The 10,719-nt window shown below is 43.7% G+C and overlaps 1 protein-coding gene and 1 long non-coding RNA gene across 2 annotated transcripts; both read left to right on the top strand.

Annotated features, from left to right (window-relative positions):
• The first annotated feature begins 4,297 nt into the window (after positions 1 to 4,297).
• LOC147505522 (uncharacterized) lies at positions 4,298 to 5,282 on the top strand. The gene is made up of 2 exons (XR_015220618.1): positions 4,298 to 4,393; positions 4,649 to 5,282. It is a non-coding gene; the product is annotated as an uncharacterized LOC147505522 (long non-coding RNA).
• Positions 5,283 to 6,909: 1,627 nt separating this feature from the next.
• LOC147505523 (uncharacterized) lies at positions 6,910 to 7,931 on the top strand. Its single transcript, XM_086604153.1, has 2 exons — positions 6,910 to 7,143; positions 7,213 to 7,931. The coding sequence occupies exons 1-2, from the start codon at positions 7,123 to 7,125 to the stop codon at positions 7,531 to 7,533; spliced, it is 342 nt and encodes a 113-aa protein (XP_086460279.1). The 5' UTR covers positions 6,910 to 7,122; the 3' UTR covers positions 7,534 to 7,931.
• The last annotated feature ends 2,788 nt before the right edge of the window (positions 7,932 to 10,719 follow it).

The following is a 10,719-nucleotide window of genomic DNA, read 5'->3' on the forward strand; positions in this document are numbered from 1 at the left end:
CATAGAGCGTAGCATATTTTGGCAGCTACCTGATCTCTTCTAATTGTCTCAATTTTCCCATTATGTGGGAATTTTAGACATTGATGATAGATGCTGGGAACGGCATAGAGTCTGTGCAGCCAGGTCCTGTCCAAAATCATATGATAAGGCGTGTTAGCTTTTACCACAACAAAATTTATGATGAGAGTTACCAGACTAGTAGCTATAGATAGTTGGATCTCCCCAACTGTTAGAGCTTTGCCTCCGCTGAATTCATGCAGGTTGGAGTTGGTGTCAACCATTTCAGAATCTGGGATCTACAGTTTTTTGAATACATCATAGTATAACACATCTGTCGAACTTCCTGGGTCAACTAATATGTGATCCAAATCATAATCTCTAAAAGGGAGTGTAAGAACGAGTGCATCCTCATGTGGACTCTGGATGCTGAGATAATCAGCCTCAGTGAAAAGAATGAGTGGATCTTTATGGGGTACTATGTTGACCTCAGCACCCGTAGTCAGCTCGTTGTTCATGATCCTTATTTGCTTGGCGATGCGCATTTGATATCGCACATCCTTTTATGTGGCCTACCTACTTCATTTGCTTGCCTTTCCGAAAATTATATTTATCTGGAGTCGGCCATTGAGCGGTCCAATACTTGGGGGATCCTGAATTGACGTGCTGATCTCCTCTGGCTATACTGCATTTGCCTGTTTGTGTGCTACAAATTGCTTCAAATATCTCATTTCGATCAGATCCTATAGTTCATTTTTCAGGGTCCGGCAGGCTCTGGTACTCTGACCCTTACTCTTATAGAACTTGCAATAGGTCCTTTGGTCTCTGGTACCCAGGGAGCTTGTCTTGAGTGGAGCTGGCCACTTGAGGTAACTCTGGTTCTTGATCGAGTCTAGAACCTCATCCGGAATTTTGTTCAGAGGGCAAAGTTTTTGTCCATTGAGGGAAGAGCTTCTTCAACTCCCTCCATCCGTGGCTTCTTTTGTGGTTTTCCATCTGCACTACTAGCTACATTTTGGTACTGCCCTCTGGGCATTTGTCCCTTTGAGGGGGATTCAGCCCTTTGGAAACTACGATGACGGTCTTTCTTTGATTTTTAAGGGGAAGAATTCCTGTTCCCTTCTCGAGGGACCACAGGAGCTGTCCGATTAGTCTTCTTCGCTTCCTGACGTCTGTTCAGGACATCCTCCTCCCACCCCACATGAGTTTCAACCATGTCTAGAAGTTCCTCTAAATCACGGGGTGATTTCATGGAGAGAGATCCGAATAAGGCGTTGTTTTCATCCAACCCTTGTTTGAAAGCTATTATAGCAGTCTATTCGTCACAAGACTCTATTTGGATTGAAATTTCCATGAACCGTTGCATGTAGGACCTCATTGCCTCTCCGCCCTTTTTCTTGATGTTGAACATGGCATCGATCCGCTTTAGTTTATGCTTATTGTACGAGTACTTATCTATGAAGGTCCTAAACAATTCTTCTGAGGACCTGATCTGCCGCTCAGGTAGCCTGTGGTACCACTGGAGCGTAAATCTAGACAGGGAGGCTTTGAACTCTTGACACATGACATGGTCATACCTTTTATATTGTCCCATAGTGGCACGATACCTGAATACGTGATCCACCGGATCTGACTTGCCACTAAAGACACTGAACTTCGGTTATCTGTAACCACGGGGATATGGCTTCATCATCACCCATGATGCGAAAGGAGATCGGCCTACCCTCAGTATGGCGGATTGAACAAGGGAGTTTTGCATTTTTCTCCCTTTGCCCATCATCCGATGCATTTGGCGGATCAGGTCATTCTTCTCAGTTTTCCATGCACTTTCTTTGGTAGAAAGTTTTTTGTTCTGAGCTCTTTTTCGGTGTTGAGGGTCGACATCAAGATCTTGGTCAGTTGACTCTAGTTCTGAAGCTGTTCCCGAGTCCTCATCTGAGTTGCTGTATTCTAACTCAGATGGCTCACATCGAACTGGATCCCCACGCCTTGGGTTCCTAGCACGACCACCTTCTGGAAGGTCGTCATCATCGAGATCGATGAGTGGCTCCTTCCCTATGTCAGACTGATATAAGTGCTTCAGCAACTGTAATTCTCGCTCAAGGTTGCTTATTTGCTATTCCAAAGCCTGTATTGCCTGGCTCGCCTGAACAGACTCTAGGTTGGTGAGGACAACATTCTCACCATTTTGACATTCCTCTTGAGCGTTATTCCTGGGGCTTGCACCAGGAGCAACTGGTCCGTTGGGGCTGGTCATAGGTCCTTGGAGGGGACTATTAATTTCATGGTGACCGACATTCTCACCCTCCTCAGGTATCTCATGCTCTTCTTCTCTGATAGCAACGCTGCGTGTGGTAGCGCCACCCTTTGTTATCTTTGCTCCTGCCATCATAACAGTAAGAGTTTTTAGACTAAATCAGTCATTTGGAACGAATATTTACCTGCTTTCATCCCCCCAAACGGCGCCACAAGATGTAAGGTAATTTTTGAGTATCCCCTGATCTTCCACTGTGCCTTGTGATCCAGAAGCCTTTACTTAGTGAAGAAGGGATGAGATGATTGTGGTTCAGGGTTGAACCACCTGGCGGCTGCCTACATATCTCCTTCTTTATTTTGGAGAATCAAACCCTATTTTGTGTAGTTCCTAAGAGCGAAATCCCTATGGTTTATATATGAAGGGCTTTGAGAGTCCTAAGGTTAGGGCTGTCTTCACCGCTTGTGAGTTCCCTTCCATCTTTGGACTCTACCTTCCTATTAGGAATTCCCTCCTTATGGAAATCTGAATCTAGACCATATCTTATGAGAGGTAGGTTTTCTTGTTGATCATAATGTCCCATCGTATATGGGAATATTATATCTAAAAGGTAACTCTTTAAGATATGCCATCATGATTCCTTCCTTATCATCCAAGATCGCCCTCATCAGTTTCCCTTTGTTCAGGAACTGTCCATATCAGTTCCTAACGACTTGGAGAACTGTTATGCTTTGCGGTGGTCAGTCACGTGCCTGACACATGTCCACTAAACACTCGTGCTAAGCACGAGTTCACTTATTCACAGAACTGATCTGATGGTCCTCGTCTCATTCTGGACATCTATAGTCCTAGGTTATTTCCCACACACATGTCATCTATCTAGTGACGGGAAATCCCCCTTACAACTGACAACCTTTCCTCTATAGGACCAATATGAAATCTAACATTTTCATCCTCTGGACAACAAGCTTTAGCTACAAAATCTGCTGCTCTATTGCTTTCCTTATAGATATGCTGCACTTTCAAGTTAGAAAACATTTGTTTATGTAACCTGATCGCTTGCATTATATCCAAACAGTACCAAGGTGTGTCCTCAGTCTCATTTACAATATTTACAGCTCTTTCAGAGTCAGAATTGACATGCAAGTGTTAGAAACCCATCCTCACTGCAGTCCTCAAACCCACTTCAATACCCAGTATTTCTAAGTAAAGAATAGACCTTTTCTTTAACCCACTGTAAAAGGTCTTATTTGGTTCACCTTACAAATGTAGGCAATAATTGGAGAGAAAGGTGTTTGTGGGACTGATCAATTGACCAAATTCGTTCGGACGAACTGCCTATGTATCAAGTTCTCTCTACTGGGGGGGGGGGGAGACTTGAATCAGGTCAGACGTAGTTCCTCGCCCTCTTTATATAGGCAAGATACCCGCGCCTCTTGCTTTCCTCTGTCAAGTTAGATCCATGTTTTCAGGTCACTTGCGAGCCTTGATGGCGAGTTAAGGACATTTATTATTAAGCATGCCTGGAGTCTCGGTCTTGATGGCTGTAGTAAAGACATATGTTACCAGCCGTTGTGGACGAGAGGATTGAGCGCTATGGAGGTCGCTTCTGGGCGAGATCGTTTGCTCGACTCGAGTTACTTAGAAGCGAGCTCGCAAGATGAGTACGGGAGATCGGTTGGGGGTGACGTCGTTGTGGACGCGAGTTGAATAGATTTTTTGCCTGAGTCAAGTCACTATAAAACGAGCTTTGAGGACGAGGAGACGACGTCGGTTGGTAGTTATGTTACTTATGTATATGCTGAAGATGTGTGCGATATTCATTGGATGTGAATATTACTCCCTCACACATCCCCATCTCGGTAGGTCGCTATTTTGCACAGGAGCGACTTACTGAGAGAGAACGGTAGCATGTGTTTAGCACATGTGAGGATGTGAACAGGTTTAACGAGAAATTCCAACTGCCTCATTTTGTGGAGTTCGAAAAGACGTTATATAAAGGTGACGTGTCGTCTAGGGTTTGAGTGTAATCATGACTTGCCTTGGGAACTGAAAGGTTTTTTTCACAAAAACACTGCTGGTGAACTGAAGAGCCACCGTTCTCTCATTTGTCAGAACTTTGCAAAGGTTTTAGAGTAGCAGGTTAGTATCTTTGGCATTTTTGTTTCTCCTACTTTTTGTTCTTTCTCTCTTAGTAGTCCGGTGTAGGTCTTTGTTAGGGGTGTGCACAGGTCGGTTCGGGTCGGATTTGGGTAAAAACCGACCACCGAACCGACCCTGTCAGTTTATGTATAGCAGTAACCGAACCGAACCATTGCCCATGACTTAACCAAACCAAAATTGGCCCGACCAATTTACCAGCTAACTGATACCCGATCCAAACCGGCTATCTTACAGTTTAACCGAGGAAGAGAAACAAGAGAAGTTCTACTAGCAAATTTCAAGAAGTTGTTGGCTGTTCACTTGAAGAATAATGTTGTCAAAGGAACACTAATCAGGGTCAAAACTTCATTCAAGTTATCTAATGCTGCTAAGAAATGCAAGGTTGCTTCAAAGCTTGATGTGAAAGCAGTAGAACCTGCAAAGAAGTGGGATGTTTCAAAGGCAATGGCTTATGTTCCTACTGTTACTGAGAAGAAGGTGAAGAAAGTTGGGACACCTGCGAAGATGAGTAAGAAGGTTGTTGCTGTGAAACCAAAACAACCCAAGTTTATTAAATCTTGTGCTGCTATGGAAAGTAAGGAAAGCTTAATTTTAGATATGAAAAGTGATAGTGTCATAGTGATAATGGGTACAGATCCTAGGGATTGTTTATATTAAATGGTTTAAATGTATGTTTTGATTGTTTCTTTGTTTGTGTTTGTAATGGTGTGGACGTGTGGTGTTGGTGTAATATGGTTTTGATAAAAATGAGAAAGGGACCACCAGTCCACCACTTGATTTATAAATAATGGAGACATTTTGGTCAATGAGAAGGGCCCACTTGATTTAAAAAAAGAATAATCCAATCGAGATCTACTTTTACTTCAAATTGAGTATAAATATTCTAATGTTTTAATAGGTAGCGGGTCGGGTAAGTTATTATCGATTCTAAAATAATAACCTGAACCGAATTCGGTTTTGCTATATTTGAAACCGAACCGAACCGTTATTATGTAGATAACCGAACCAAATGACACGGGTCGGGTCGGGTTGATTGGTTCTATCGGTTTCATCGATTTTTACACACCCCTAGTCTTTGTTCATAAGAAAAACAACATGTTTGATTCAGATGACACACGATCTGATGAAGTAATAGAGGAGTTGGTAGGTTTCGATAATGAGGAGGTAGAAGTGAGATCAACATCTGTAATAGCTATAGCGAGTAACTCTAATTCTGCTATGGCATCTTCTTCTTCTAGTGGTTTGCCTCTTGTAATTGTAGATAGAAATACTATAAATAGCTTTGTAGAGTTGAGGGAAGCTTGTGGTATAACGGTTAGTGAACTGGCTATATACAAGCTGGGATCTGTAGAGAACATTTTTAGTACAGAGTTCGTTCCTAGAGATTATGGGGTGGTGGTTTGTGAGGGGTAGCTGAGGGTTGGAATGAGGTTACCATTCTCCAGGTTAACCTATGAGTTTTTAATTTTTTGTGAGAAAGCCCTACCAGTTCGTTGGCAATACCGGGCGTTTGTTAAGGGTATTTGATCTGTTGAATGAGAGCGGTGAGTATCACATTGAGGTCGTTGATATCGTGGAGCACTATGCTGTGAAGCGGTCCAGGGCCAACAATTTTAGTTTACAGACACTGACCGGGAAGTCGAGCGTCCTGGATGGGGTTAGCAACGAACCCTGGGAAAATAGACCATTGTTAGTGGTTGGAAATTATTGTGCCCCTAGGTTTAGTGTTGAAACTAGGGTTTGTAATTTTGCTGGTATGTATTCTTTGTTGTCTGTTGCTCATCTGTTTTGGCACTTGGTTTTGAATTTGATTCATCTCTTTGACGTTTTGCAGAGGTCGATGTTTCTAGGGGGAGTTCGCGTGGGGTTATTGAGAAGTTCGCTAAGCTAAGTCGAGCTCAGAAACAAAAAAGGCTGCCCGAAGTAGTGAACTACTTTGTGGAGAGGGGAGGTCATCAGATACGTTTAAAGAGAAGGAACCAAAAGAAGCGAGCGAGTGGTCTAATTGATAGTGAGTCGTCTACTGAGTCATCAATGGAAAGGGGAAATAGTGGGATTGTTACTAGGGAAGAGAGAAATAAGAACCGTTCTGGGTATGGGCGACCTACCGGAGGAGCTGGGACATCTAGGTCCGGGGGTGGCTCTGTGAGGTGACCCGTCCATGGTGGTGCTGATGGTGCGGGGGTTGCTCCTCAGGAGAGGTCGAGGGATGGCTCTCCTCTAGACCTGGAGGAGATCGGGCTCGTGCCTCGCCGGCCAAGCAGCCTGGCTAAGTGGAAGGCACCTGATCCTAGGGCCACCAAGGTGGCTAGGGTTACCGACTGCTCTGCTAGTAGTGGTCGGGTGCTTTGCCCAAGCGAACTGATAGGAAGGCAACCAGGAACTCGAGGTCTAGGGGAGGGCTCGATCTGAGCATACCCGACCTGGATAGTTTTGAGAAAGGGATGAGTCGGGAGGTTGATGTGGGAGGTAAGCATAAAGTGGTTGCTAGAGAAAGTGGTAAACCGACTTCCATTAGGAGCAGGGGTGATGACCTAGATCGTAACCTCATCTATGTTAGTGAGAAAATGGGGAAAAAGCATGCACTTAAATGATCTGACTGCAGCTTCAGGTCGGCACCCATTGCTAGTTGTATCTTGGATGGAGTTGTGCTGGATGGTGATAGGAAGGAGCTTAATGCCAAAGATCTGGATGAGAATCTGAAGACCATGGATATGGCTTATTGCTTGGTAAGCCTTCAACTTATTTGTCATCTTTTTGTTTTGTGGCTGGAATTAACATTGGTGTTTCTTTTGTAGTTGCTTATTGGGTATCAGAAATTGAAACAGATGGCCCAAATAAGTGAAGCTGAGAAAGGCGAGCTGGAGAAGGTTAAGGAAGAATTGGCGAATGTGCAAATCATTCAAGAGGCTGAAAAGAAAGAAATGGAGGGTCTGAGGAAAATGTACAACAACGTTGTGTTGGAGAGGTCGGCAATGGCCAGCTCGATTGCCGAATTGCAGGAGAAGGTTGGTACGGTCACTGAGTATGCCAAGAACTGCAAATCGGTTGCTCAGAAAGCTCAGCAAGCGTATGACGCTATGTGCCAAGATTATGATGAACTGGGTACTTTCAATTGAAAAAAGAGTATGAACGTGGGGCTCGAGGTACAAGTGTGCTTGACATACCTGGAGATGCTAGTAATGCTCCGTCTACCAGTATGTATTGTTGCTGCTGCTGAGAGAATTGAGGTGCTGTCGACGTTCCAGAAAACTCTGTTGCCGTTCTGCCTGTTAATGTTGAGAGTACGTGGTATTCTTGATGACTTGGAGCCGTTGCAGACCGAAGCTTTGTCCAATGTTATTTGATCTATGTTTCTTCTTGTGAGATTTGTAAGGTTTATGAATTTTTTAAGTGGTTGTGATATAGTATAACTGGTTTCCTGGGCTCGCCTGGGTAGTTCGCCTAATTCTTTTTGTTGCGTGGCATTAGCCAGATACATTAAGAGTTGATAACCTGGGGTGACCTAGGCAGTTCGCCTTTATTTACCTCTTTATTTTTGATATATGGACGAACTGGTTTCCACATAAGTGGCAGTTCTGTAGAATTTAGAGAACTGGTTTCCTGAGTATGTTCAGGCAGTTCGTATTTTGCACTTGTGAAATGCATGTTTACTTTGAAGTATCAACTTACTTTTTGTCTGAATGCTTGTTGCATGTTACTTTAATATCTCAGTAGGAACTTGACCTCGAGATGTATGTTCTGTCGTCTAAGAAGACTTAGGATGCCTTGAAGTATTTTAGCTTGACTGAGTAAGCGTGCTATTTTTAGAGATGGTTTTGAGTGTTTCAGATAACGTTCTGCGATAAGTTGATCCTCGAGTTGTAGGTATTTAACTAGTGAGGAGTGTTGGAGCTATGAAGCCCTTGAGCTCGAGTGAGCGTTGTAGCTTAAGTAAGCGTGTTGCTTTTAGAGAGCATTCAACACTGAGTTGACCCTAGAAGTATAGGTTTCCAACTAGTGAGAAGTGTGTGAGCTATGTAGCTCTGAGCTCGAGTAAGCATTTAATTGTAGGGTACGTTTGAGCTCTGGAAAGCGTTTAAGTTTGTTTGAATGTTTTGCTCTTAGAGAGCGTTCTGCACTGAGTTGCCCCTAGAAGTGTAGGTTGCCAACTAGTGAGAAGTGTTAAGGCTAAGTAGCATGTGAGCTATGTAGCCCTGAGCTTGAGTGGGCATTTTAATATGGAGAATGTTTAAGCGATGTAGAGCGTTTTAGTTCGAGTGAGCGTTCTGCTCTTAGAGAGTGAGTTGTGCGTCTACTTGATAACATTGAGAGATTGCAGTGCATTGATGCAAAATAAAAACTATGTGTATAAATGCTAAGAGTAAGAACTCATGGAAATGGAATTTTTTATTGATAAAATTTCTTTAACAAGAAAGTATTCCAAGGACATGGAAATGCCTGTCCATCTTGGGTTTTGATCCAATATGCTCCATTGCCAATGACTCGTTCCAATATATAAGGGCATTCCCATGTTGGTGCCAGTTTTAAGTCATCCTTAGTATTTTTCAAGACTAGGTCGCTAGGTTGGAAACTTCGAGGGTTAACTCCCTTGTTATATGTCTTCCTCAGAGTTTTGTGGTAGGATGCTACTCGAATGGTTGCTAGGTCGCGTCGTTCTTCAAGTAAGTCGATCTCTCGTGCGAGAATGGAATCATTCTGACCAGATTCGACAATCTTAGATCGAGTCGTTGTTAGAGTCAGCTCAGTAGGAATGACAGCCTCAGTACTGTAACATATATAGTGAGAATGGTGACTCGCCTATAGTAGAACTAGCTATCGTTCTATGAGCCCATAGGATGTTTTCTAACTGCATTGGCCATTGGCTCTTGTTTTTTTCAATCTTCTTTTTTAAGTTCTCTAGGATTGCCTTGCTGCTGGCTTCTGCGTGACCGTTGCTTTGAGCATCTTGGGGGTTGAGAACGCGTGAACGATCTTCCACTTAGCTAAGAATTCTTTAACTGTTTTTCCCTTGAACTGGGAGCCATTGTCCATCACCAGTGTGTGGGGGAGGTAAAATCTAGTAATGATGTTGGTCCAAATGAAGTTTTTGATATTAGATTCCTTGACATGAGCCAAGGGGATCGTTTCCACCCATTTGGTGAAGTAATTTGTCGTAGCTAGGATGAACTGGAAGCCTATGCTTTTTTGTGGAATGAATGGGGCAATGATGTCCAAGCCCCACATGTGAAATGGCCAAGGACTGGCGATGTTGATGAGTTCTCGAGCTGGCTGGATGATGTTGTGGCCAAATGTTTGGCATTTAATGCATTTGAGTACATACTTCTTGGCATCGATTTGCATTCTTGGCCAGAAGTATCCTTGTGAGACCGCTTTGTGAGCCAGAGAGCGACCTCCTGCGTGGTTCCCGCATTCTCCCTCGTGGATTTCTGCAAAAATCATCAGACCCTGTTTTGGGCTTATGCACCTCATATGGGGTTCTTCGGCGGACTTTTTGAAAAGTTTGTCGTTTACTAGGCAGTAGCGACCTGACTGGTATTGAACATGTCTGGTCTTGATGCGAATTGTTGGTGCTTTGCCTAGCTGGATATAATCTATGATAGGTTGCATACATGTTTGACTCATCTGAGTGTCAGAGAGTGGGCATAAATCGGTAATTCCTAGGACATGCTCAGTTTGGTAGGCAAGTTTATCAATGACTTTAATGAGTAGTTTCCTATGGTCACAGTTCGGTGTTTGGGTCGCGAGGTGCGCCAAGCTGTCAGCGTGGCGATTCTTTTCCCGTAGGAAATGGTGTATGGTAACTTTCTTGAAAGAAGGTAGTAATTGATTTACAACTTGAAGGTATTTAGAAAGGTTACCTTCATTGGTGGTATACTCATGGGCGACCTGGCGAATGACCAGTTGTGAATCGCTAAAGACCTTGAGCTCCTGAACTTCGAGTTCTAACGCTATACGAAGTCCCATGATCAATGCTTCGTATTTAGCTTCATTGTTGGAGGTCGCAAAATCGATGTGAACTGACTTTTCCACCATGGAGCCATCTGGTGACACTATGACTACTCCGACTCCGCTGCCACCTGGATTGCTAACTCCATCCACGAAGAGTGACCATACCGACGGGTCGTGTGGTTTAGAGGTCGAGGTGTTGTCCTTTGGTTCCCAGTTCAGGTCGTCAACTGGGAAATCTACTAAGAAATCAGCAATAACCTGACCCTTCTGAGAAGTTCTTGGGGTGAACTCAATGTGATGTTCACCGAGTTCTTCTGCCCATATTGCCATGCGAGTTGTCTTGTTAGCTTTTA

The sequence above is a fragment of the Coptis chinensis genome, chromosome 4 (assembly GCF_015680905.1).
Source record: "Coptis chinensis isolate HL-2020 chromosome 4, ASM1568090v1, whole genome shotgun sequence".
Taxonomy (NCBI): Eukaryota; Viridiplantae; Streptophyta; class Magnoliopsida; order Ranunculales; family Ranunculaceae; genus Coptis; species Coptis chinensis.

Bases quoted from the DNA above. Each gene is read 5' to 3' on its own strand.
- LOC147505523 (XM_086604153.1), top strand. From the start codon at position 7,123: ATGGATATGGCTTATTGCTTG. The intron at 7,144-7,212 runs GTAAGCCTTCAA...TTTCTTTTGTAG, and splicing joins TGGATATGGCTTATTGCTTG to TTGCTTATTGGGTATCAGAA.